The sequence below is a fragment of the Xenopus laevis genome, chromosome 8S (genome assembly GCF_017654675.1).
Source record: "Xenopus laevis strain J_2021 chromosome 8S, Xenopus_laevis_v10.1, whole genome shotgun sequence".
In the NCBI taxonomy this organism is placed as follows: domain Eukaryota; kingdom Metazoa; phylum Chordata; class Amphibia; order Anura; family Pipidae; genus Xenopus; species Xenopus laevis.
Window position 1 is genome coordinate 5015797 of NC_054386.1, and position 26342 is coordinate 5042138.

General features: G+C 40.2%; 1 protein-coding gene across 1 annotated transcript; it reads left to right on the plus strand.

Annotated features, from left to right (window-relative positions):
* Positions 1-238: 238 nt before the first annotated feature.
* On the plus strand, positions 239-25853 carry psen1.S (presenilin 1 S homeolog). The gene is made up of 11 exons (XM_018232246.2): positions 239-367; positions 5022-5074; positions 9159-9391; positions 12126-12267; positions 15164-15231; positions 16676-16896; positions 17004-17102; positions 19612-19695; positions 20867-21043; positions 24531-24649; positions 25613-25853. The coding sequence occupies exons 2-11, from the start codon at positions 5072-5074 to the stop codon at positions 25766-25768; spliced, it is 1302 nt and encodes a 433-aa protein (XP_018087735.1). The 5' UTR covers positions 239-367; positions 5022-5071; the 3' UTR covers positions 25769-25853.
* Positions 25854-26342: the final 489 nt, after the last annotated feature.

Below are 26342 nucleotides of genomic sequence, written 5' to 3' on the forward strand. Positions count from 1 at the left end.
AAATTGAATATAAAAAAATCTGTTTGCTCTTTTGAGAAATGGATTTCAGTGCAGAATTCTGCTGGAGCAGCACTATTAACTGATGTGTTTTGAAAAAAAACATGTTTTCCCATGACAGTATCCCTTTAAACACAAATTGTCACATGACCTTCGCACCCCCTTCTAGTTCAGACGCCCACGAGCCGCCCGTACACGTCACTAAGCAACAGCAGAAGCAATTGTGTCCTGTGGGGAGTGACGCGCACCTAAAATGGCGATCGTGTCCGTGAGGAGTGACAATTTCCGGTTCGGCTGGGAAGCCGGAAGTAGCACATTATTGTGGAACCCTTAGAGATAGTGTGTGGAGAGCCGCGGATATCAGTAACGGGTGAGTGTTTGGGCAGCGGGTGTGTATGTAACACTGAGCTGTGACATATGAGACCGACCTGAGAGACACACGGAGCCCATTCATTCCCATTGTCTCTCTTGTCTTCCGGAAACCGCTATTTTCCTTTGCAGATGGGCAGCGAGCGAGGGAAACCAATGATGTTACTTGACTTGTGTCCTGTAGTCTTATCAGTCCCAGTCTGCTACTTGTCCTTCTCTTCTCTTGCTGCATTTTATTTATTCTCTGTAACAACAATGGACACAATATATAAGTGGCATTTGTGTGACAAGTGAATCCTAGGGTTGGACTAGGGTCTGGTCCGCCATTAGAAATCACCCCTGAGCCCCGCCCACATTAGCGCCCAAGCCCCACCCCCAGATCCCACACACTCCACCCAAGCCCAACTCCAGATCCCGTCCACTACACCCAAGCCCCACCCAGATCCCACCCACTCCACAAAGCCCCACCCAGATCCCACTCCACCCAAGCCCAACTCCAGATTCCGCCCACTCCTCCCAAGCTCCACCCAAGCCCAACTCCAGACCCCGCCCACTCCACACAAGCCCCACCCACTCCACCCAAACCCCACCCAGATCCCGTCCACTCCACCCAACCCACCCCAGATCCCGCCCACTCCTCTTAAGCCCCAGATCCCACTCCGCCAAGCCCCACCCCAGATCCCACACACTCCACCCAAGCCCAACTCCAGATCTCGCCTATAGACAACAAAGACATCAGCGCTAAAAAAGTAACCCCCCCCCATACACAAGTTATAAAAAGCTTTTGATGGTCAGGGCCCCCTTACAAGTTAAAAAAGACTTGGGGCCTCTAAAAATATATATATATATTTTTTTTTTTAAAAAAACAATGGTGCCCCAAAAAAATTGGGGCCCCAAAAATGTTTAAAAAAAAAAAAACATTGGCGCCAGGGCTCCCCTTACAAGTAAAAAAAAATCAGGACTAGGGATGGGCGAATTTGACCTGTTTCGTTTCGCCAAAAATTTGCCGCCAGCGAAATGTCGCCGACGCCCATTAAAGTCTATGGGCGTATACATTTTTTTTGACGCCGCACAAGTCTATCGATGTCATTTCTGCTGCAAAACAGGGCAAAAAAATTCACCCATCTCTATTCAGGACTTGAATTTTGGCTGTTTTCGTGACTTCGGGTCTCTTCGCCGCTTCGGGACTTCGGCTGTTTTCGTGGCTTCGGGTCCTTCGGCTGTTCTCAGCATTTCAGGTGTTCGGGATGGCCGCAGGCTTCGGCGCTCTCAAGGGGGGCCAGGCTTTTTTTAAAACTGCAACACTGCCGGGCCCCCTTCATGCCCGGGACACTTGTCCCCCCTGACTAGGGGTCGCCCCTTCCCTGTAAACATTAAACTTAATTCAGTCACTAATAACCAATGAACATTCCTGTTTTATTCTAAACACTGTCCCACTATACACTCAGACTAATGGCAGTGGATGTTTGTTTATTCCTTTCTGCTCTTGGGTTCTGACCAATCAGACGTCTGTTCTTTTCCATGTCTGGCAAATCCGCCGGCTCCTGCTAAATTGTCTCAGGAGTCACAGCCAGGGTTGCCACCTTTACTGGAAAAAAAATACCGGCCTTCCTAGACATTTTGTGTAAAAAAATAAGAACGTACCAGTGCATTATACTCATTTACATATAGAAGAATTGTTATTAAAAAAAGTAGTGTTTCAGGCTGATTTATTCAATATTTCTGCAAAAACCCTAATAATCCCTCCCTTCTCTTCCACTTCCTGATCCCTGAATTCCCAGGCTGTGCACTCCGCTCACTGCACTGTAGGACAGGAACCAATCAGCATCTAGCAGGACCTGATAGGGAACTGAAGACTGTCTGTGCTTGTGTGACTGCAGGGCTGTGATTGGCTGTCCCCGTCTTACTAGAATTCAAAAATCATCAGTGCAGCACTGGATGAAAGATACAAGGGTCTGTCAGGAGTCCAGAAAGTCATTGACCTTTTATACACAGCCACTAATTAAAAGCAAACAGATCACAAAGGAAGATAGTTTACCTTTAATAGTCATTCTAACCCTTTTGTGTCAAGTTGTGTCCATGTTATCAGGCCAAATCACCAGGGTATGGAAACTTTTGATCAGGGTAGTTTGTAGGGATGCACCGAATCCACTATTTTGGATTCAGCCGAACCCCCGAATCCTTTGTGAAAGATTTGGCTGAATACCAAACCAAATCCGAACCCTAATTTGCATATGCAAATTAGGGGTGGGAAGGGGGGAAACATTTTTACTTCCTTTCCATCCCACCCCTAATTTGCATATGCAAATTAGGATTCGGATTCAGTTCGGCCGGGCAGAAGGATTCGGCCAAATCCGAATCCTGGGTTCGGTGCATCCCTAATGGGATGGTTAAAGGAGAAGGAAAGCTACGGAGGGATTTTATTGCCAATAGATTAGCTGCAATAGTGCAAGCTAGAATGCTATATTTATTCTGTAGAATGTTTAACCATACCTGAGTAAAAAGCTCTAGAAGCTCTCGGTTTGTTTAGGATAGCAGCTGCCATATTAGCTTGGTGTGACATCACTTCCTGCCTGAGTCTCTCCCTGCTCACTTATAGCTCTGGGCTCAGATTACAGCAGAGAAGGGAGGGAGGGGGACAAGAGCAAACTGAGCATGCTCAAGCCCAGGGCAATGAGGTTTAAGCTGAAAACAGGAAGTCTGATACAGAAGCCCATGAGTACACAATAGAAGGAAAGAAATGTGCTGTTTCTTTTGACAGGGGACTCAGAGCAGCACTACTTTGAGGGTTTATTGGTGTATTTATATAGACCTTTCTGATAAGGCTTACTTAGTTTTAACCTTTCGTTCTCCTTTAAGAAATCATAAATTCTGCCAAACTTATGAGCACAACTGTATGTATTCTGTCCATGGCGCTTGAGCCAATGTAAAGGGTGTTCCTGCCAGGATGTTGCGGCACAGGTTTGCCGTTCGTTTTGTGGGATTGTCAATTGGTATCTTCCAGATTGGTAACAGTGAGAGCAGCATTTTTATTAGGCTGAAGTACTTTTTATATTTAAACTCCAAACTATGCCTCCAGTCCACAAAAGGAAGTTATTTTTTGGGGGACGGGGGATTGGTGTGACTAGAGGTACTGCTAGGCTGGGGTTCATAGAGGGCAGAAACAGTATATTGTATCCCTTCATTCCTAGCAATACTGAGACATTCCTGCTGATTTTTAATAGATTGTGTGTCCGTACCAGTTTACAGTTAACCGCCACTAAAGCTCGGTGCTGAAATGTGTGACAAAATCAGATTTCCTGTATTAAACAAAAGGATTTTAGACCTCAGAGAGGCGTCAAATGGCCCCATTAATGCGCAAATGCCTCAGGCCTTTGAAACCAGAAGGTTAATGTTCCTGAAAAATGATGAGGAACCGGTATGATTATTTGGATATGTTTCTAATTATAATCTACAGCCTTTAATAGTTCAGTCTGTAAAGTTATCATCAACGGTACAGAACGTCTAATCTTTGGATGTTTCTGTAAAAAGCTTCACCATCAGGATCTGCTTTTTTGTTTTTTATACAAACCTACCAAAGAAACTATAGCATAAAGTCACTTTTCATTAGGTCAGTTACTTGGATTCATGCATACAAATATGAGAATACAAATGTGTGCTCCTCTTCATCAGAAAGTAGAGGCGGTATGATTATTATGGAGCAGTTTGTCTCCCTCTTATTCATTTGAAACTGGTTTATATCTATTTCTGTACTAGTTCTGGTGTCCTTAGCCACCATTGAAGATGATTTCCAGGTCACCGGCTTATTTACTTCCCAACTTGTGCCATAGGGTAATAAGTATCCAGACAAGTCTCTCTTGTGCCGTTATAGCGGTTTCTTGCCTCTTAATTCATAAAGTTCAGAGTTACTTTAAAGGGATACTGTCATGGGAAAAAATTTTTTTCAAAATGAATCAGTTAATAGTGCTGCTCCAGCAGAATTCTGCACTGAAATCCGTTTCTCAAAAGCGCAAACAAATATTTTTATATTTAATTTCGAAATCAGACATGGGGCTAGACATATTGTCAATTTCCCAGCTGCCCCAAGTCATGTGACTTGTGCTCTGATAAACATCAGTCTCTCTTTACTGCTGTACTGCAAGTTGGAGTGATATCACCCCCTCCCATTGCCCCCCCAGAAACCTAACAACAGAACAATCGGAAGGTAACCAGATAGCAGTTCCCTAACACAAGATAACAGCTGCCTGGTAGATCTAAGAACAACACTCAATAGTAAAAATCCAGGTCCCACTGAGACTCCTTCTGTTACATTGAGAAGGAAAAACAGCAGCCTGCCAGAAAGCATTTCTCTCCTAAAGTGCAGGCACAAGTCCCATGACTGGGGGCAGCTGGGAAATTGACAAAATGTCTAACCCCATGTCAGATTTCAAAACTGAATAAAAAAAAATCTGTTTGCTCTTTTGAGAAATGGATTTCAGTACAGAATTCTGCTGGAGTAGCACTATTAACTGATGTGTTTTGAAAAAAACATATTTTCCGATGACAGGATCCCTTTAATTTTCTTTCTAACTTTAATTACAGTTTAAACTTTAATAAGCGTTAAGACACTTTCTTTATAACTTGTACCTGAATGACTGAACTATCTTTAAACGCAGCTTCAACAGAGTCACGTGACAGAAGATTTCACTGACAACCGCCAGCTAATATGGTACGTACTGTTTATCAGTGATCTGAAATACGGTTTATATCATCCTGTACATGTAAAAACTGTTCCTTGAGTTATTTCGTAGGGCAAAAAAATACATAACTCCCAACTGTCCCATTTTTCGCGGGACAGTCTTGATTTTGACAGCTCAGCCCACAGTCCCGGGTTTGTTAATGAAATGTCCCCACTTTCTCTTTGATCTCCTGCACTGAACGGCCAGAAAAAGATACAATGTTTCTAAAACTTAATTTGCTTTTGGTAGAAAGCCCAGAATATGTGGCAGGTGCACTTAGATACATTTATAACAATTTAGGATAAGCAGAGATACAAATGTAACTTTAATATAAGCATGTCTCTTGGGGAAACTGATTTGCAGCTTAAAGGGAAATTCACCTTCATTAGCAAAACTGTAATAAGTATTCTATAGCAATTTAGTATAAGCATTTTCATAAACTGCACCATAAAAGCTAGTGGGAAAACTACAGGTATGTTCATATATAAAATAAATAAAAAAAACCTTGCTTTTCCAGAAATGAAGTCCAGTGTTTTGATCACGTGTTGTGACCTTTCTCGTGGGTAATATAATACCAGCAAGCAGCCGGGTCAAATTTATCAATGGGCACCTAAGGGCAAGTGCCTAGGGCAGCAGCTTTGAGGAATTACCCTCTGATGCTTATATTGGGGGGCTTAAAGGGGCACTATTGCGAAAATTAAAATTTAAATGTAATATAAGCTTCAGCATGAAATACGAAACTTTCTAAATACAATCAATTAAATATTCTGCATTGTTTTTGAAATAATCAAGTTTATCTTCACTATTCCTCTCTCAGCATCTGTTTCTCTTCATTCTGTCTTCATGCAGCAGTTGGGTGTAAGATATTCAGTGACAGTTAGATCCAATATATCTTATAGGGGGGCTCCTTCTGCCTTAACATTTCTCAAAAGAGCAAACAGATTTTTTTATATTCAACTTTGAAATCTGACATGGGGCTAGACATATTGTCAATTTCCCAGCTGCCCCAAGCCATGTGACTTGTGCTCTGATAAACTTCAATCACTCTTTACTGCTGTACTGCAAGTTGGAGTGATATCACCCCCCTCCCTTCCCCCCCCCCCAGCAGCCAAACAAAAGAACAATGGGAAGGTAACCAGATAGCAGCTCCCTAACACAAGATAACAGCTGCCTGGTACATCTAAGAACAACACTCAATAGTAAAAACCCATGCCCCACTGAGACACATTCAGTTACATTGAGAAGGAAAAACAGCAGCCTGCCAGAAAGCATTTCTCTCCTAAAGTGCAGGCACAAGTCACATGACCAGGGGCAGCTGGGAAATTGACAATATGTCTAGCCCCATGTCAAATTTAATATAAAAAATTCTGTTTGCTCTTTTGAGAAATGGAATTCAGCGCAGAATTCTGCTAGAACAGCACTATTAACTGATTCATTTTGAAAATAGTTTTTTTCCCCATGACAGTATCCCTTATATACAAAATAAAGTTCATTCACATTTGCAGAGCTTCCCTTATGGTTAATACTTAACTATAGATCAATGCTTTAAAGCTTCAGTTCTCTCCCAGAGCCCTTATCATAGTTGTGCACAAGGGGCAGGCACTTCTCTAACTTCCTCCCAAACTTCATGTTAACTCGATGTCAGACGTGGAGGAGTTAGTTCCACTGCTTTTACTGCAGCCTGTAAGTAATCAGTGTTGTGCCTGTATTTTTTTGTTTTTCAATAAATTCTAGTCATTGCTTTTAAACCGGTTAAGGACTTTTGATACGTTAGACTCTGAGATAGTAAATAGTTTATGCTTAATGCCTCTTATGGGGCGGCACAAAGAGAAAGTGCTTGAGCTTCATGCAAACGGATATAAGTAATTGTTACCTAACGCCGTTTTAGCTTAACTGAGCAACGCAAACCCAATTTGTCACAAAAAAAAAATGTCCATTTCTAAACAAGGACAGGCAGATTAGCGTTTAATGCATTCCAGCTGTAATACATTGCTGTTCACCTTAAAGGGATCCTGTCATCGGAAAACATGTTTTTTTTTTTTTCAAAACACATCAGTTAATAGTGCTACTCCAGCAATTCTGCATTGAAATCCATTTCTCAAAAGAGCAAACAGATTTTTTTATATTCAATTTTGAAATCTGACATGGGGCTAGACATTTTGTCAATTTCCCAGCTGCCCCAAGTCATGTGACTTTTGCCTGCACTTTAGGAGAGAAATGCTTTCTGGCAGGCTGCTGTTTTTCCTTCTCAATGTAACTGAATGTGTCTCAGTGGGACATGGATTTTTACTATTGAGTGTTGTTCTTAGATCTACCAGGCAGCTGTTATCTTGTGTTAGGGAGCTGCTATCTGGTTACCTTCCCATTGTTCTTTTGTTTGGCTGCTGGGGGGAAAAGGGAGGGGGGTGATATCACTCCAACTTGCAGTACAGCAGTAAAGAGTGATTGAAGTTTATCAGAGCACAAGTCACATGACCAGGGGCAGCTGGGAAATTGACAAAATGTCTAGCCCCATGTCAGATTTCAAGATTGAATATAAAAAAATCTGTTTGCTCTTTTGAGAAATGGATTTCGGTGCAGAATTCAGTGGAGTCCTACCCTTAGACAACAAGGGCTTATCCTGGTTCTTTCATCAATCAACCCATGAAATGTTTTCAAGCTTTCTATCAAACATTTAGTTTCCTATTGGTGCTTAGTAACAGATACAGAAAGAATCCGATTCTGCAAACTGTTTTTAAGGCTTGTGTCACACATTGCATTTTCCCCAGAGTCCTTCCACCTGTGCATGAACACACGGCAGATTTTGGCACAAAAGTATTCATGTGAGCATGTTTATGTATTCAAAAGGCAGGGAACAATTTATTCACATTTCACAGCAGCCTGTCTTCTCTCCCACAGGGCCATAGTCACTGCCACTTGGATCTGTGGGGGAATGATAGTTTACTTGCCTCATTTAAAGGAGAACTCAACCCTCAAAACAAATACAGAATACAGTAATTTATATACTTACTGTACCTGCTTAAAGTTAAGCTTTAGCTTTCCTTTAAATAAAGGAAAACTATGTCTAGCCAACTGAAAGTAGCAACGACTACACTAGCTGTGCGACAGACTATGGTTGCATCCTCATTCATTTTTTTTTTTTTATAAGGAGAACTAAAGCTTAATTAAAGAAGTAGCTAGAAATGATGTACATGATGTTTTGGGATTCTGTTCCAGCCCAAGGCAACCACAGCCCTTTAGCAGTAAAGATCTGTGTCACCAAAGATGCCCCAGTAGCTCCTCATCTTCTTTGCTGCTGATTCACTGATTCACATGCTCTGTGTTGCTGTCACTTACTGAGCTTAGGGACCCACTCACAATATACAGTACACATAGAATAAAAATGTCACAATATAAGACTGATTAGTAATTAATACACATAATTACTACATGGCAGCACAGAAACCAGTGCAATTAGCATCAGAATTGAATAATCAGCAAACCTGTAGCATCAGCTTATATTACAGCCAGGGAAGCTCATTTTCTGCTGGATAATTAGTGACGAGCCCTAAGCTTAGCTTCTCAACAGCCAATCAGAGCCCACTGAGCATGTGAGTGTCACAGACACTTTCCAAGATGGTGACCCCCTGTGACAAGTTTGAAGTCCTGGATCATTGCTGCTATTGACAAGCTGAAACTTCAGTATATAAAATATGGCATTTTTAGCCACATTCATTTTTAAGGTTTAGTTCTCCTTTAAGCACATCATTGGCCCTTCACATTTTTAGGTGACTTCCATAAGAAGTGGGCTGTTCATGCTGAAGGCGGATAGCTGGCGCCGAATTCAAAGATATAATGCAGTCCTCCAATTTGTGGAATCAGTGAATAATAAAGCTGAACACACAGTAGTAGATCTGGTCAGTGGATATACATTTATTCCCAGTGAACAGCTATTGGCTATAATGCAGATTCTGTAAACAATTGCTGCACATCAGGGCACCGTAAACTGGGTTTGCGACTGGGATTGCCCCTGATTGTGCCCACACCGAAGAATTGAATTGTACAACTCCACTCATTTTCGCACGTGTCTTTCAGAATGACACCAATGAAAGAAGAAGCAATGAGCACTCAGAGTCTCAGAGCAACGGGCAGACACAAAGCAGCTCCCAGCAAGTACTGGAACAGGACGAGGAAGAAGATGAAGAACTCACCTTGAAATATGGAGCCAAGCATGTAATCATGCTTTTTGTCCCTGTTACACTGTGCATGGTGGTGGTTGTTGCAACCATCAAGTCTGTCGGCTTTTACACACGCTATGATGGGCAGCTGTGAGTACCCTTTTATAATTTGTCTTTGAATAGTTTCATCTTAGACATGCTAGAGCAGGAGTGCCCATAGTTTATTAATGCGGGGTCCACTTTTAGTGATGTTGTCCCATTATGATCTACATCCATAATAGCATTGTTAGCATTTTGTATTGCTTAATTATTATATTGATTTATGGGTAAAGTTATATTGCTATATTTAAGAATTTTATTATTTATTATTATTATTATGATATTATTTTATTATTATTATTATTATAATAATAATTATTTACTACCGTATATACTCGAGTATAAGCCGTCCCGAGTATAAGCCGAGGTACCTAATTTTACCTCCAAAAACTGGGAAAGCTTATTGACTCGAGTATAAGCCGAGGGTGAGAAATGCAGCAGCTTCTGGTAAGTTTCAATCTCGTTTTTGGATGACTATTCTTAGGCGCCAGCGAATATTCTAAGGTGCCGGCGAATATTCTTAGGCGCCGGCTACTATTCTAAGGCACCGGCGAATATTCTTAGGCGCCGGCTACTATTCTAAGGCACCGGCTACCATTTTTGCGCTTGACCCGAGTATAAACCGAGGTAGAGTTTTTCAGCATATTTTGGGGGCTAAAAAACTCGGTTTATACTCGAGTATATACGGTATTTCTTATGTAACCTTAACAGAGTAAATATCTGAATTAAACAGAAGGGTGATTTAGACAAGCTCTAGATCTCAAGACTTAGACAGTGTCTTGAGATCTACTGATCACCAGCTAAAGGTCTACTGGTAGATCCCGATCTACCTTTTGGGTACCCCTGTGCTAAAGGTTTAGGAATAACAGCTGACATTAAAGGTCAACAGTCTTACTTTATCACTCTATTTTCCGATCACATCCTATAGTTTATAAAAGCACCACAATTGAAGGGCCAATGAAAACTAGACTCCCCCATGCCGGTGCTTCTCTTCCGTGAAAAATGTAGGTCACCACACCATCTTCACCTTGTTTTTCAGACATCCCCATAGTCAAACTTGGGGCATGTGTAATAGGGATGCACCGAATCCAGGATTCAGTTCGGGATTCGGGTAGGATTCAGTTTGGGATTAGGCCAGGATTCGGCCTTTTTCAGCAGGATTCGGATTCGGCGAATCCTTCTGCCCGGTCGAACTGAATCCGAATCCTAATTTGCATATGCAAATAAAGGGCGGGAAGGGAAATCGTGTGACATTTTGTAAGAAAAAAAGGAAGTAAAAAATCTTTACCCCTTCCCACCCCTAATTTGCATAAGAAATTAGGATTAGGTTCGGTATTCAGCCAAATCTTGTAAGAAGGATTCGGGGGTACGGCCGAATCAAAAATAGTGCATCCCTAATGAGTAGTAGAAAACTTTACTTACCATTTCGATACTATACATGCAGCAAGCCTAATTTGGCACAGGGGATTAGGTTGGCTGCTTAAAAGTACCCTGGGCTCAGAAGAGTAAATTGCCAACCAGTGACTGTATATTTCAATTCACATTTGTTTTTGTTGGCCGGTAGTTTTTCTGTTTTTAAACACAGAGCAGATTTATCAAAGGCTGAGATTTTTTTCCCCTTTCTTAAGGTGGCCATACACGGAGAGATCCGCTCGTTTGGCAATGTCGCCAAACGAGCTGATCTCTCTCCGATATGCCCACCTTGAGGTGGGCAATATCGGGCTGATCCGATCGCGGGCCCTAGGGCCCAATGATCGGATCCTAACAAATGGTAACGGGCATTTGGATCGCGGGCATCAACGAACAGATGCGGTCGCGATCCAATGGGATTTTTAGTCCCATCCGATCGAGATCTGGCCGACTTTCGGCCAGATCTCGATCGGGGAAGCCCTCGGGGGGCCCCATACACGGGCCAATAAGCTGCCGACTCGGTCTGTCAGCAGCTTTTATCAGCTATCTTTAGTTTTGATTATCCTCATGGGGGGGGGGTATAAAGTCAAACTAAGAAGTGGCCTATCTATGGGGCAGTGGCTAGGGAAAGTGCTTTCTTTTGTAGAAAAACAAGGAGTCGCCCAGTTTCCAAGATGGATGGAGAAACACATTTCATTTTCATGTTATAAGATAATAAAAAGTTTCCCTTTACATTCACTTTTAGCATGGAATAGATCAATCTATAATAAGCAACATTTTGACTGGACTTAGTGATTTATATAATAAGCAATATGTTTTTTTTTTAATAAGATTAGTTAGTCATTATTACACATTATATGCAGTAACGATCTCTTACCAGAAGGTGTCATGCAGATTACATTGGCAGGCTCTATAAAGTTCTCATGTTTTTATTTGTGAATAATTTACACTTACTCGTTTCCTTTCAAGGAGTTACTAATCATCTGTAGGGATTTATTTAAAAAAAAAAATGCATTGAATTTAAATGTTTAAATAAATGCCGGTGAGTGCAGATCATGGGAAATTTAAAGAGTGAGAATAATTACTTTCCGATGCCACAAGTTTATAGGCAGTTCTCAGAATATCACAGGGTTTGCATGCACTTCTGCAGAACTTGATGTTGAACACATTCCTAGAGAGTCTGCCTTGCGATAATAAAAAATAAACAATATAAATAAAATAAACAATAATTGTAAAGAAATTAACCGGTCAAGGAATATGGAAGTGCATTTATATTCTCTTTTTTTCTCCTTTGTTTCTCCCTTCTATTGTAGAATCTACACCCCATAATGTTCATATTATATTTTTTCTCCTTTGTTTCTCCCTTCTACTGTAGAATCTACACCCCATTCACAGAAGACACAGATAGCGTTGGACAGAGAGCCCTGAACTCCATACTCAATGCGGCCATAATGATCAGTGTAATTATAGTTATGACCATACTGCTGGTGGTTCTGTACAAATACAGATGCTATAAGGTGAAAACACTTTTATGTGTCTTTATGTTTTTGTCAGACCATGATCTGATTCTATGGGGGGAATTCCCATAAATGGAGAGAGCCCATTTCTGGAGTAAAAGTGGTGGTAAAATACTTTCTTCATATTCATAAATAGAAATCCGCCAAATTCCGACTCAACCTCCACTTTTCATATTTTAGTGAAAGAAAGACTGTTTACAGACACTTTTATGAATTTGTCTTTCAAACGACATAAAAATGGTGCAAAAACGACATTTTCCCCCGACATTATAAAGTAAAGCTCAGTATAACTCATCCCCATGTGTCAGATCAATTCTAATTGAGGGAATTATTATCATATTTATAGGGATTAGCATCTCATAGTCAGGGCACAAGTTTCTGTCTTATGCTGGCCATAGACGCAAAGATCCGAACGCACGAGTCCTCGGATCCTCATTAACAAAACAATTAAAACACGGATTACTCAAAAAAGTGTATTTTATACAATTTAATATGTAAAGAGTTTTTAACTAACACTTGCATTATTTTACTTAATCTGATACAAATCCTTATATTATGCAAAATAGCATTTCTTGTATTTAGACCTTTGTATCTTGTTACAGAATTGGAATTACACAAACGTAATTTAAAAAACAACGTATAATAGTCCTAGGTAAAATAAACCCCCCTCTCCCAAAAAATCCAATTTGATGACAGGTGTAGTAAGAGCTAAAGACAAATTCAGAAAAAATGTCTTTAAAATGTTGTGCAAAAGACAAAATCTAGAAACTGTCTGTTTGAAAGACAAATTCACAAAAGTGGAGATTTGTGAATTTGGTGGAAATCCCACACTTTTATCTCCACTTTTATTTTGTCTCAATATCGGCACTTTTGTGAATTCCCCCCTATGTGTCTATATGTTATCTGTACATAATAATAAATACCATGTTGTAAAATATGACAGAAGTTACCATGGAGTTCTATGAACGGTATGAAAGCACTCGATATTTGACTTCATGCCTTTATTTTGGTCATGGAATGCTTGGTGACATGATATTGTTACATTTTACAATAGGGCGTATATTAGTCACTATGTAGTTATAGAGCGTACAAAGTTCTGCACTCAGTGTGATTTAGATTGCTCTGACTGTTTATCTGAAGAGATTATATCATATTGATCCAATCAGGGCCGTTCCTGCCATGAGGCAAGGTGAGCAAGGGGCGGCAAAAAGCCGCCTCCTGTAACTTTAAGAGCCTAATTTCAGTTTTTTAAACAGTAAATCTGGCTCTGCTAGTGCAGTAAGCGCTCGCGATGCCGCCCCCTTTGACCCGCTCCGATGCTAAACTTTTAAGAGCAGAGCGGGAGAGGGGGGCGGCATTGGCAGCAGCCCCTGGATCCAATGTCACAAAGTCACACAGTTGAGCTTTTCAGGGAAGATTCAGTGAACAAACAATATACTTCACTGAATTTTGCCTGACTAATGTGGTTCACGTGTGTGACCTAAAGTTGGTCACTGGCATTAGCAAGTTAAGATATTCATTGAAAAATGTTTTTAGGCTAATATTTTGCATCAAAGAAAATCATTATTTTAAGTGAAATTGATATCTTTATAGAAGTGATGTGTGGCCGACCCTAACCCGCCCTCCTTTGGCCTGCGCCCGCCCGCATCCGACTTCCGCGTTGCTTTTATAGACCCACTCTGATGATGTCACAAAAGTGGCGGAGCGAGCAGGTGCCGCGTCTATAAAAGATAAACCCGGAAGTCGGAAGCCAGCATTTGACGGGGGCGGATGGGGAGAGCAGAGGAAGAGCTCAACCCACCCGCGAGGAGGAGTGCGAGGTCAGCCCGAACCCACCTGACCTGCAGCTATAGGGCTGACCCGCACATCACTACTTTATTGTATCAGTGATCAAATACACAGCCCGATATTACATTTCTCACCTTTAAATACTTTCCAGTAAGTTAATACAGGTTCCAGCGGGTTAAGTTGTTTTCAGTTGCAGCATATAAATTCTCTCTCATTGCCAAAAGCATCTTTACCAGAACTGTTCAATTTTTTTTTTTTTTTAACCCCAGGGCTTCATGTATTCTAACTGAGTCATGGCGCAGCGAGAAATGCTGCATGATCAATTTTGAACACATACAGAAATAACCCTACAGTAAGAATGCTGATTAACGTGATTATGTGAGAACTGTAGCTAGGGTTGCCAACTTTTCTGGAAACAAAATACCGGCTTATATATTTATCTTTATTCCCTATTAATAACATTGGGATCACTGACCTTCCTATATATTTATCTTTATTCCCTATTAATAACATTGGGATCACTGACCTTCCTATATATTTATCTTTATTCCCTATTAATAACATTGGGATCACTGGCCTTCCTATATATTTATCTTTATTCCCTATTAATAACATTGGGATCACTGGCCTTCCTATATATTTATCTTTATTCCCTATTAATAACATTGGGATCACTGACCTTCCTATATATTTATCTTTATTCCCTATTAATAACATTGGAATCACTGACCTTCCTATATATTTATCTTTATTTCCTATTAATAACATTGGGATCACTGATCTTCCTATATATTTATCTTTATTCCCTATTAATAACATTGGGATCACTGACCTTCCTATATATTTATCTTTATTCCCTATTAATAACATTGGGATCACTGACCTTCCTATATATTTATCTTTATTCCCTATTAATAACATTGGGATCACTGACCTTCCTATATATTTATCTTTATTCTCTATTAATAACATTGGAATCACTGACCTTCCTATATATTTATCTTTATTCCCTATTAATAACATTGGGATCAACCGGAATTTTTACCAGCCAGGTATTTAAATACTAATGTAGTTTCATTTCTTTTTTTTTTTTTTTTTCTGCATGTAGGTCATCCACGGCTGGCTCATCATATCTTCCCTTCTATTGCTTTTTTTCTTCTCTTATATATACCTTGGGTAAGTATATAGTAAAACAGAAGAACACATGCTGCTTATATACACTTTCTTTCAATACATTTTTTATTGAACCTTGTATATCAGAAAATATGCATGGGGTACAGAAAGGAAGAAGGGAAAAAGGTGGGAAAAAAAGGGGGGGAATTGAAAAGAATTGTCACACAGGTATTTTTTCAAAACACATCAGTTAATAGTGCTGCTCCAGCAGAATTCTGCACTGAAATCCATTTCTCAAAAGAGCAAACTGATTGTTTTATATTTAATTTTGAAATCTGACATGCGGCTAGACATAGTCAGTTTCCCAGCTGTTCCTAGTCATGTGACTTGTGCTCTGATAAACTTCAGTCACTTTTTACTGCTGTACTGCAAGATGGAGTGATATCACCCTCTCCCTCCCCCCCCAGCAGCCTAACAACAGAATAGTGAGAAGGTAACCAGATAGCAGCTCCCTAACACAAGATAACAGCTGCCTGGTAGATCTAAGAACAGCACTCAATAGTAAAATCCAGGTCCCACTGAGACACATTCAGTTACATTGAGTAGGAGAAACAACAGCGTGCCAGAAAGCAGTTCCATCCTAAAGTGCTGGCTCTTTCTGAAAGCACATGACCAGGCAAAATGACCTGATATGGCTGCCTCCACATAGAGTTGCCATAGAATGGCTTCACAATTAGTTGGTGAGGAGGGAGGGGGAATGTGGGAACTGCAGGATCAAAAGTGAATGTAATTGCCTGTCCCGCTTCTATGCCTAAGGCATAGAAGAGGGGAAAGCAAGATGTGATTGACAGCTGAGATTTTTAAACAAGTTTATAACAGGTATAGGTGTTTTAATAAAAAAAAGAATTTGGGTTTTATGTTTAATTTGAAAAGGACTTTTTTATATTCGCTTTTTATGTCTGAGTGACAGGTCCCCTTTAACTGTAAATTTGTTGCCTCACAGAAAAATAGCAAGTGAAAATTTTCTAAGAATAGGCAATTCTACTGAATGTTGACTTAAAGAAGAACATGTACTCAACACTCCTATCAGCAAAGAGGGTGAATTATTTTTCTGCACCAGCTCCCACGTGATCCCATGTATTATGTATGTTCAGCAAATTAAATGTTACTGAATTAATACTGAGCATCGCTGCATTGAAAATTGAATGAGAAGCATTTTCTTCAGTAAGTCTATTATATAACATAGGTGTGCTGCTTTCCCAAAAATCCCAAAAAGAGGGATAGCCATAGACTGCACATACAAACATGCCCTTTATACAAGAACTTTAAATTTAAACAAAAAATTCACATACTAACCCTGTATGTCAGTATAGTCATCAGTCTAACAACATGTATGTCTTTGTTCATATAGGCAAAGAGTGTACAAGGTTTATATTTATAAAAGTTATCTGCAGTTCCTGTGTAATGAGGTCCTATATTTTTTTTTTTTTGTTTTTGTTTTTTTTAGTGAAGTGCTTAAAACCTATAACGTGGCTATGGATTACATCACTCTGGCTTTAATGATCTGGAATTTTGGTGTAGTAGGAATGATATGCATTCACTGGAAGGGACCCCTTCTCCTACAGCAAGCCTATCTCATCATGATTAGTGCTCTTATGGCTTTGGTGTTTATTAAATACCTTCCTGAGTGGACAACTTGGCTCATTTTAGCAGTGATATCTGTTTATGGTAAGTAGAAACCATTTGATCTAGAAATGATCTCATTATTATTGAGCAAAGTTTAGCTTTTGTGAATATGATTTTCAGTCTAAATCTATTTTTTTCTTTCTTTTTAGATCTCGTTGCTGTCCTGTCTCCAAAAGGCCCTTTACGTATGCTGGTTGAGACTGCTCAGGAGAGAAATGAAACCCTTTTTCCAGCATTAATTTATTCTTGTGAGTAGTTGTGATACTTCATGTCTTAAGTACATTTATTATTTACATTTTGTTTCCTTCAGCCTTGGAATTACACAATCACAGTAGACAGACAGGAGCCATTTTGTGGACACTGTTGTTAAGACAAGTTTTGTATCACCTCAAAATCTTGTGTATACACCAGAATGGGGGACCTGATGCCCAAATACAGTGCCCTACACAATTAAAAAGTGTTAGGAGGAAGGGGGAATGTGGGGAGAGCAGTGACATCTAGGAAGTGCTGAATGGAAAGTGAAAGTAATTGACTGCCCCAGCATAGAGGCGGGGCAAGTAATATTTGACAGCTAAAATATTTAAACACCTTTATAACAGGTATGGATGCTTTAATGAAAAACAGAATTTGGGTTCCATGTTTAATTTGCAAACGTCTTTTATGACACAACTTTTTATGTGTAGGTGACAGGTCCCCTTTAAAACAACTGCTTCTTGTTTAAAGGAGAAGGAAACCTAGTCGGCGCAAAAACCCTCCCCCCCTCCCTTGTGTTGCCCACACTCCCTCCTCCCCCCTGGCCTACCCGTCCCGCTGGGCAAATGCCCCTAACTTGTTACTTACCCTTCTGCGCAGGTCCAGTCTATGGAGTTCACCGACGCCATCTTCTTCCAATCGATCTTCTTCCTGCTTTGACCGGCGCATGCGCAGTAGGAGCATTTTGCATGTATGATCTACTGCGCATGCGCCAAAAGTCACGAAGTGAAATCGGAAAACTTCGTGACTTTTGGCGCATGCGCAGTAGATCGGTACCGGCGAAATGATCCTACTGCGCATGCGCCAAAACACCGTTCAAAGCAGGAAGAAGATCGTGTGGAAGATGATGGCGTCTGTGAACTCCGTGGACTGGACCTGCGCAGAAGGGTAAGTAACAAGTTAGGGGCATTTGCCCAGCGGGACAGGTAGGCCAGGGGGGAGGAGGGAGGGTGGGCAACACACGGGAGGGGGGGAGGGTTTTTGCGCCGACTAGGTTTCCTTCTCCTTTAAGGAAATTGCAGTGCATTTCTTGAACCGAGAACATTCACTTTAGTTTAGGAAAACTAAAAATGAATATGGATAGAAATGCTGTATTTTATATACTGAACTCATTGAACCAACACAAAGGTTCAGCATCTCTATAACAGTAATGATCCAGGTCTTCAAAGTTGTCAGAGGAGTGTCCCATCTTCAGTTTTGTTAGGACTGTCCGTGATGCACATGCTCAATTTAAGATTAGGGGTCATCCCAAATCAAGCAGAAAATAGGATTTGCCTGTTGTAGAAGATGATGCTATATTGCTGATTATTAAATTATTATTGTTCTGGTTCAGCAAAACTTTAGCAGAAAGTAAGGTTACTTCTGTCGTAGAAGCTCATGCTACATGACTGGGTATTGTGTGTGTGTGTGTGTATATATATATATATGTGTATATATATGTGTGTGTGTATATATATGTGTGTGTGTATATATATGTGTGTGTGTATATATATATATATGTATATATGTGTGTATATATATATGTGTGCGTGTGTATATATATATATATATATATATATATATATATATATATATATATATGTATGTGTGTGTGTATATATATATATATATATATATATATATATATATATATATATATATATATATATATATATATATGTGTGTATATATATATAATCTATCTATACATGATATTATAATATACAGTGTTTACCATATTATTAATTACTGCCATCTAATGCAAGTTTAAATTATGAATCAGTCTTGCATCATAAGTATTATATTGTATATATGTTGTATATTGTATATCTTTAAGCTCAGGTAAGGGACACATCAGCATGAAATGTGCTATAAATCAGCAGTGACATCAGAAAGAGATCTGATATAAATCAGCAGGACAGAGGATGGTGAGCTACTGGAGGCATCTTCTAAGCATAGACCTTTCCTTCTAAAGAGCTGTGGTTGCCTTGGACTGATATAGAAATCGAAAACATATATCACCACTGGGGACGGAAGATTTTGATTGTGGTTTTGAATCTTCCACCCAGTCCCAGTCAGTGGAAGAAAGCGCAATGGGCCAGAAGAAGCAGAAGAATTCTGCAGGCAGCTGATTGGTGCGAGGATTGTGAGCATGGGGTCATGTGTAAACAGTGGTGGGGCCTAGGAGCGCAGCATATTGAAATCCGGCCCTGCTCAGCCTACTGTGAGCTATGGATTAGGAATACATCAATATATGGAATGAGAGGAGTCTGTTCTAAGCCTTGCTTGCTTTTTCAAGGGACATGCTTACCTCTGGGTATGATGAAGACCATGGTGATCAGAGTTTTACCTGGTTGACAGGGTCAAGGCAAAATCCAATAGCAAACCTTTATGAAAATGCAATAAATAAAATATGAAGGGTAGTTTCAGATTCTCAGAATGGCAAGGTGTTCATACTAAAATGCAATTCTTCGTACCTACTTATGTTCCATGTATCCTGAACTAAAAGAATGTTCTCATCGACAGCTACAATGATGTGGTTAGTGAACATGGCAGATGGAGATCCAGGTTCAAAGCAAAGTGCCTCGATGAAAACATACAACACACAAGGTAGGTGTACAACATGCACTCGGCGTTTGTGTTCTAATTTAATGGGCCAGTACACTTAGATAAAAACAAGCAATGTGTAAAAAAAATTGTAAATATAATCATATTTGGGTTTTATACTTCCGGAGCAATGAGCAAAGTAAAGTCTCCAGCAGCCTCAAACATATTGCTGTAGGCTTAAAGGGATACTGTCATGGGAAAAAAATTAATCAGTTAATAGTGCTGCTCCAGCAGAATTCTGCACTGAAATCCGTTTCTCAAAAGAGTAAACAGATTTTTTTATATTCAATTTTGAAATCTGACATGGGGCTAGACATATTGTCAATTTCCCAGCTGCCCCAAGTCATGACTTGTGCTCTGATAAACTTCAATCACTCTTTTCAGAATTCTGATGGAACAGCACTATTAACTGATTCATTTTGAAAATTTTTTTTTTCCCATGACAGTATCCCTTTAAAAGATACATTGCTTTAGGGCTAGGCACACTGAATAAGGATATGTGCTGCTTGAAAGTTGTACATTCTGTAAGATAGAAGGAATGACATTGTGTGTGTGTTATAGTACTGTTTCATCATCTCACCCTGGACTTATTATTATTAGATCTGTTCAACACTATACAACCGATAAGTCTTATTTTTGTATGTTATGCTACATAGTTTGCTGTAGATAACATTGGTTAAAGGAGAAGGAAAGTGTTGTTACACTTGGGGTGCCAAAAGTGTCAGGTAAGTAAATACAAATGCCTAACTTTTGGCATCCCTGTGTGTAAATGACATTCCTTCTCCGTTAAAGCATACTTCTTGAAAACAGAACTAGGCTGAAAATGTTAACCATGACGAGACCACAGGATAAAGGGGATTGGTACTTTTTGACTTGTTCCTATATTTCCTTGCTGCCCAGCTTTCTAATCTTACAACAATGCTCAACCAGCATCAAAGTCAATCGCTTTATAAATTATGGCTATAACCACTGTATGGGCTGATCCAATGCATGTGGTCCTGTCTAAATATCTAACTGCATCTAATACTGTCCTAAAATTGTTAAAGCCCACCCTGCACTACCAGGGCACTTCTGTAGAAACTCCTTGGACTTTGATAGCATAGCTAGCAGGTGACTTAATGTCTGTAATGATGACACTGAATTATCTGCTTTTTATCTATGCTCATGTCCAAAGCTCCAACTGCTCAGCCAAGGAGTGATTCTGCAGCTTCAGATGATAACGGTGGCTTTGATACAGCTTGGGAGGAACACAGGAATGCACAGATTGGAGCAATTAATTCTACTCCAGAATCAAGAGCTGCCATCCAGGCTCTTCCGAGCAATAGCCCCCCCAGTGAAGACCCTGAAGAGAGTAAGTGCATGTCATCGTCGTTTTAGGATGCAGTAGTGTAGGTATTTTCTATAAAAGAATGGTAATACTCGAAGTTATTCCCTGTAGTGATATACCAAATATACATAGTTAAATAGGGTTGAAAAAAGATAAAGATCCATCAAGTTCAACCCCCCAAATGGAAACCCAGCATCCATACACACACCCCTCCTTACTTTCACATACATTATATATACCCATATCTATACTAACTATAGAGTTTAGTATCACAACAGCCTTTGATATTATGTCTTATCCAGTAACTGCAGCACTCTGATGATTATTCCATATTGTAATTTTATTGGCTCATTAGCTCTTGTAGACAAAAAGGGCCATTTCTGTCTACATGAGCTAATGAGCCAATAAAATTACAATATGGAATAATCATCAGAGTGCTGCAGTTACTGGATAATGCATAGTATTCCCTTGACCCGAGGCAGGTTGGGCTAATCACTGCTAAGCACCTGATCCAAAAGGATTGTGCACAAGGTTTGAGCACTCCATTTCTGTGTGGAATATTTGATATTATGTCTGTCCAAGAAATCATCCAAGTCCCTCTTATAGTCATTAACAGAATCGGCATCACAACATCACCCGGCAGTGCATTCCCCAACCTCACTGTCCTCACTGTGATGAACCCCCTGCTCTGTTCCTTTAAATGAAACTTCTTTTCCTCTAGTCTGAAGGGGAGGCCTCTGGTACGTGATTCTCTTTATGGGTAAAAAGGTCCCCTGCTATTTGACTATAATGTCCTCTAATGTACTTGTAAAGTGTAATCATGTCCCCTCACAAGCGCCTTTTTTCCAGAGAAAACAACCCAACCTTGTCAGTCTCCCCTCATAATTTAACTCTTCCCTCCCTCTAACCAGTTTAGTTGCACTTAGTCTCTGCACTCTCTCCAGCTCATTTATATCCCTCTTAAGGACTGGAGTCCAAAACTGCCCCCATACTCCAGATGAGGCCTCACCAGGGACCTATAAAGAGACACAATTATGTTTTCATCATGCAAGTAGAATGCTGATTTTACTTTGCCAGGGGACCATGTCAAAACAGCATATATTCTGGGAAATTGTAAAATCTAGGAAAGAAAGAACGCAGTTTGCCAGTGGGGGACCCAAAAAATTGGGTCCATTCCATACAAACATAAAATCGGGGTTCTACAGAATTGCCAATCCTTTTATTTATTAGAATGTTGACACCAATGGGATGCAGCTCATCTCGTTTAATAAGAGTCAATAAAACAATTCATATGCTGTTCATAGACTCACTCTTATTAATCTTTGTAATTTTCGAACAGCTGTAGGAATGTATTGAGCAGTTCTATTTCAAAACAAAAATAAGTTACATAGTTAAATAGTTACATAGTTAAATTGGGTTGAAAAAAGACAAAGTCCATCAAGTTCAACCCCTCCAAGTGTTGACATAACTTACTATTTCATATCAAAATGGTTGAAACTCAAATATAACATTTTGTACAAAGAAAGTAAAGTTTATGCTACGTTTGTAATTCTAATTTCTTACATACATCACACAATTACAATGATTTTAGGGGCAAATTTACTTATGGTCGAATATCGAGGGTTAATTAACCCTCGATATTCGACTGCCGAATTGAAATCCATCGAAGTCGAAGGATTTAGCGCTATTCTTACGATCGAAGAAACAATCGTTCGATCGAACGATTAAATCCTTCGAATTGAACGATTGGAAGGGTTTTAATCCATCGATCGAAGGAATATCCTTCGATCAGAAAATTGTTAGGAAGCCTATGGGGACCTTCCCCATAGGCTAACATTGGCCTCAGTAGGTTTTAGGAGGCGAACTAGGGGGTCGAAGAATTTTTTAAAGAGACAGTACTTCGACTGTCGAATAGTCGAACAATTTTTAGTTCGAATCGAAGGTCGAAGTAGCCAAAAAAAACATTCGAAATTCGAAGTTTTTTTCCTCTATTCCTTCACTCGAGCTCAGTAAATGGGCCCCTTTATGTTATATGTAAATGTAATTGCTTTTAAAAGCACTGTTGATCCTGACTACGTGTACAATTGAAATAATTATCTGTGTAGTCCGTTCTACTCCGGCCAAGACTTCATTTTCCACAGTGCCTTGCACACAACAGTGATTCTTTACGGGTCAATTAATATACAGGTTTATTAATGTCATATCAGTGAGACATCTGAACTTTTATCCTGAATAAATTTGCTTCATCTGATCAGTACTCTAGGGCATGTTCAAGACAAGACGCATGTTTGAATAGGAACTTTCCCTGAGGGGTATGTAGCTAGAGTCTGCTTTGTGAGCAGTCTCACGGTCCTCAGCATTATCACTGGAATGTAGAGAGGATTGTGAGTACACCACTGCATTGACTCTGGAGAATAACAGACAAGGCTGCAAATTATAATTATATGCAAATTATATGCTCTTCCTTATGGCTTAATAAAATAGTTCCCTTGAGCGGGGGGGGGGGTTGATATCACTCCAACTTGCAGTACAGCAGTAAAGAGTGACTGAAGTTTATCAGAGCACAAGTCACATGACTGGGGGCACCAGGGAAACTGGCAATATGTCTAGCCCCATGTCAGATTTCAAAATTAAATTTCAAAATATATTTGCTCTCTTGAAAAACGGATTTTAGTGCAGAACTCTGCTGGAACAGCACAATTAACTGATGCATTTTGAACATAAACATGACGGTATGCCTTTAACTATATACATTTATATAGAAAAAAGTCTGATTTAAAAGAGGTGTTCTTGCTTGACATGAGGGCTTTCCTAGCTAGCCCAAAGGCTAGACACTCAAAAATAAACTAAACTACAGCAGTGCCCAGATTTTTTTTTCATTTCCGAAGGGCTGGCATCCAAACAGCATAAATTCTGGGAGAAAAAAAAAATACCTGCCTATTAAGGACTACAATGAAACGGTGTTATTACAGTGTTATTACATTTAATAACACTCTTCTTCACTTCATATTTTGACCCTCCACCTCTATACATCTGTTTGGGGTGCATTTCCTTCCAGAATTCTTCATTGGTTCACAGCTTTATTCCTTAGAAGACTAGATATCCAGCTGTGCATTTTCTAGTTGCAGAGCTAATGTAGGAACAGCGCCGATTCTGGGGCTGCTGCCGCCTGAGGCAGCAGCCCAGATGCCGCCCCCCTCCTCTCCCGCTCCGCGCTTAAAAATTAGCGTCGGAGCGGGTTTCAGGGGGCAGTATCACTAGTGCATTGAGCGCTAGAGCGCTGTTTGCACTAGCGGAGCCGAATTTCCGGGTTAAAAACCGGAAGTTTGGCTCTTAAAGTTACAAGAGGCGGCTTTTTGCCGCCCCTTGTAACTGGCCGCTCGCTGCCGCCTGAGGCAAGGGTTTCACCTTGCCTCATGGCAGAAGCGGCCCTGTGTAGGAATAGGCTATACTTCTGTGATCCTGTGGTCATGCATTCCTAAATTCAATTTTATAACTTTCTTTATTTCAGGGGGAGTGAAACTTGGACTGGGAGACTTCATTTTCTACAGTGTACTTGTTGGGAAGGCATCTGCCACTGCTAGCGGAGACTGGAACACTACCCTAGCTTGTTTTGTGGCCATACTGATTGTGAGTAAGAATAAGAAAGACATGGGGTTGCTACATTACTACAACTAAAACCTAAAAATCAGTAGGGCTTAAAATGCCATATTTTAAATACTGAACTTATTGCACGAGGCTAAAGTTTGAGCTTGTCAATAGCAGCAATGATCCAGGACTTCAAACTTGTCACAGGGGGTCACCATCTTGGAAAGTGTCTGTGACACTCACATGCTCAGTGGGCTCTGATTGGCTGTTGAGAAGCTAAGCTTAGGGCTCGTCACTAATTATCCAGCAGAAAATGAGCTTCCCTGGCTGTAATATAAGCTGATGCTACAGGTTTGCTGATTATTCAATTGCACTGGTTTCTGTGCTGCCATGTAGTAATTATGTGTATTAATTAATAATCAGCCTTATATTGTGACATTTCTATTCTATGTGTACTGTATATTGTGAGTGGCTCCCTAAGCTCAGTAAGTGACAGCAGCACAGAGCATGTGCAGTGAATCAGCAGAAAAGAAGATGGGGAGCTACTGGGGCATCTTTGGAGACAGATTCTTTACTGCTAAAGGGCTGTGGTTGTTTGGGCTGGTACAGAAGCACAAAACATCATGTACAACATTTCTATCTACTTCTTTAGTTAGGCTTTAGTTCTCCTTTAAGGGAGCTGGAGCAAACAGTGGCCAGACATACAATATACACTGGTTTTTTGATAGGTTTGGTGGCATGCATCTCTTTCATATAGTTGTGTTTGTGTGAAAAATATCTACTCTATTCCGTTACTGTTTAGTAATAATAAGGGACTGGTGACGCCAGAAAAACAAACTGCCCAATGCGAAAAAGCCTAATTTACAAATGTAGCAAAAGTGCAATTGTTCAAAAGTGCCCCCTGCTAGAGACAATTTTATCTGTAGCCTGACAGAAAACAGGTAAATCCTGTATTTTTACATCCCTGGAATAAAAGATTATTGCTAATGAGATTCTCTTTTGCAGGGCCTTTGCCTTACGCTACTTCTACTTGCCATCTTCAAGAAAGCATTGCCTGCTCTCCCCATCTCTATAACTTTTGGACTTGTATTTTATTTTGCCACGGACTACCTTGTACAGCCATTCATGGACCAATTGGCATTCCACCAGTTTTATATTTAACCCTCATGACTATCCATTCCCCAGGGTCTAAATTCCCCATCACAACTGTATCCAAGCAAATAAAGAAGAGCATTTGCTTCCTGCACTGTGGAAAATCAAAGAATTCAACATTTTTATCATCTTACCCCAAAGAGGCAGTTATTTGGATTGGTCGTCCTTTCTGCGCTGGAGGGGTAAACATCTTTCATGCTATGGGCAAGTGCAGAGTATATCACTGTTGTTGGCATAAGGGCAGTACAGTACCAGCAAACAACCTCTAAATTCTGTACCCTGGTCAAAGTATTTAAAGGAGAAGGAAAGCTCCAAGACAATTTATTGCCAATAGATTAGCCACAATAGTGCAAGCTAGGATGCTATATTTATTCTGCAGAATGCTTTACCATACCTGAGTAAACCGCTCTAGATGCTGTCTCTGTTTGTTAGGATAGCAGCTGCCATATTCGCTTGGTGTGACATCACTTCCTGCCTGAGTCTCTCTCTGCTCACTCATAGCTCTAAACTCGGATTACAACAGGAATAGGAGGAGGGAGGGGTAGAGGAGCAAACTGAGCATGCTCAAGCCCTAGCCCTGGAG

Coding starts and splice junctions, on each gene's coding strand:
- psen1.S (XM_018232246.2), top strand. Junction 12,268..15,163: donor ACAAATACAGATGCTATAAG/GTGAAAACACTT, acceptor TTCTGCATGTAG/GTCATCCACGGCTGGCTCAT. Junction 19,696..20,866: donor GAAAACATACAACACACAAG/GTAGGTGTACAA, acceptor TCATGTCCAAAG/CTCCAACTGCTCAGCCAAGG.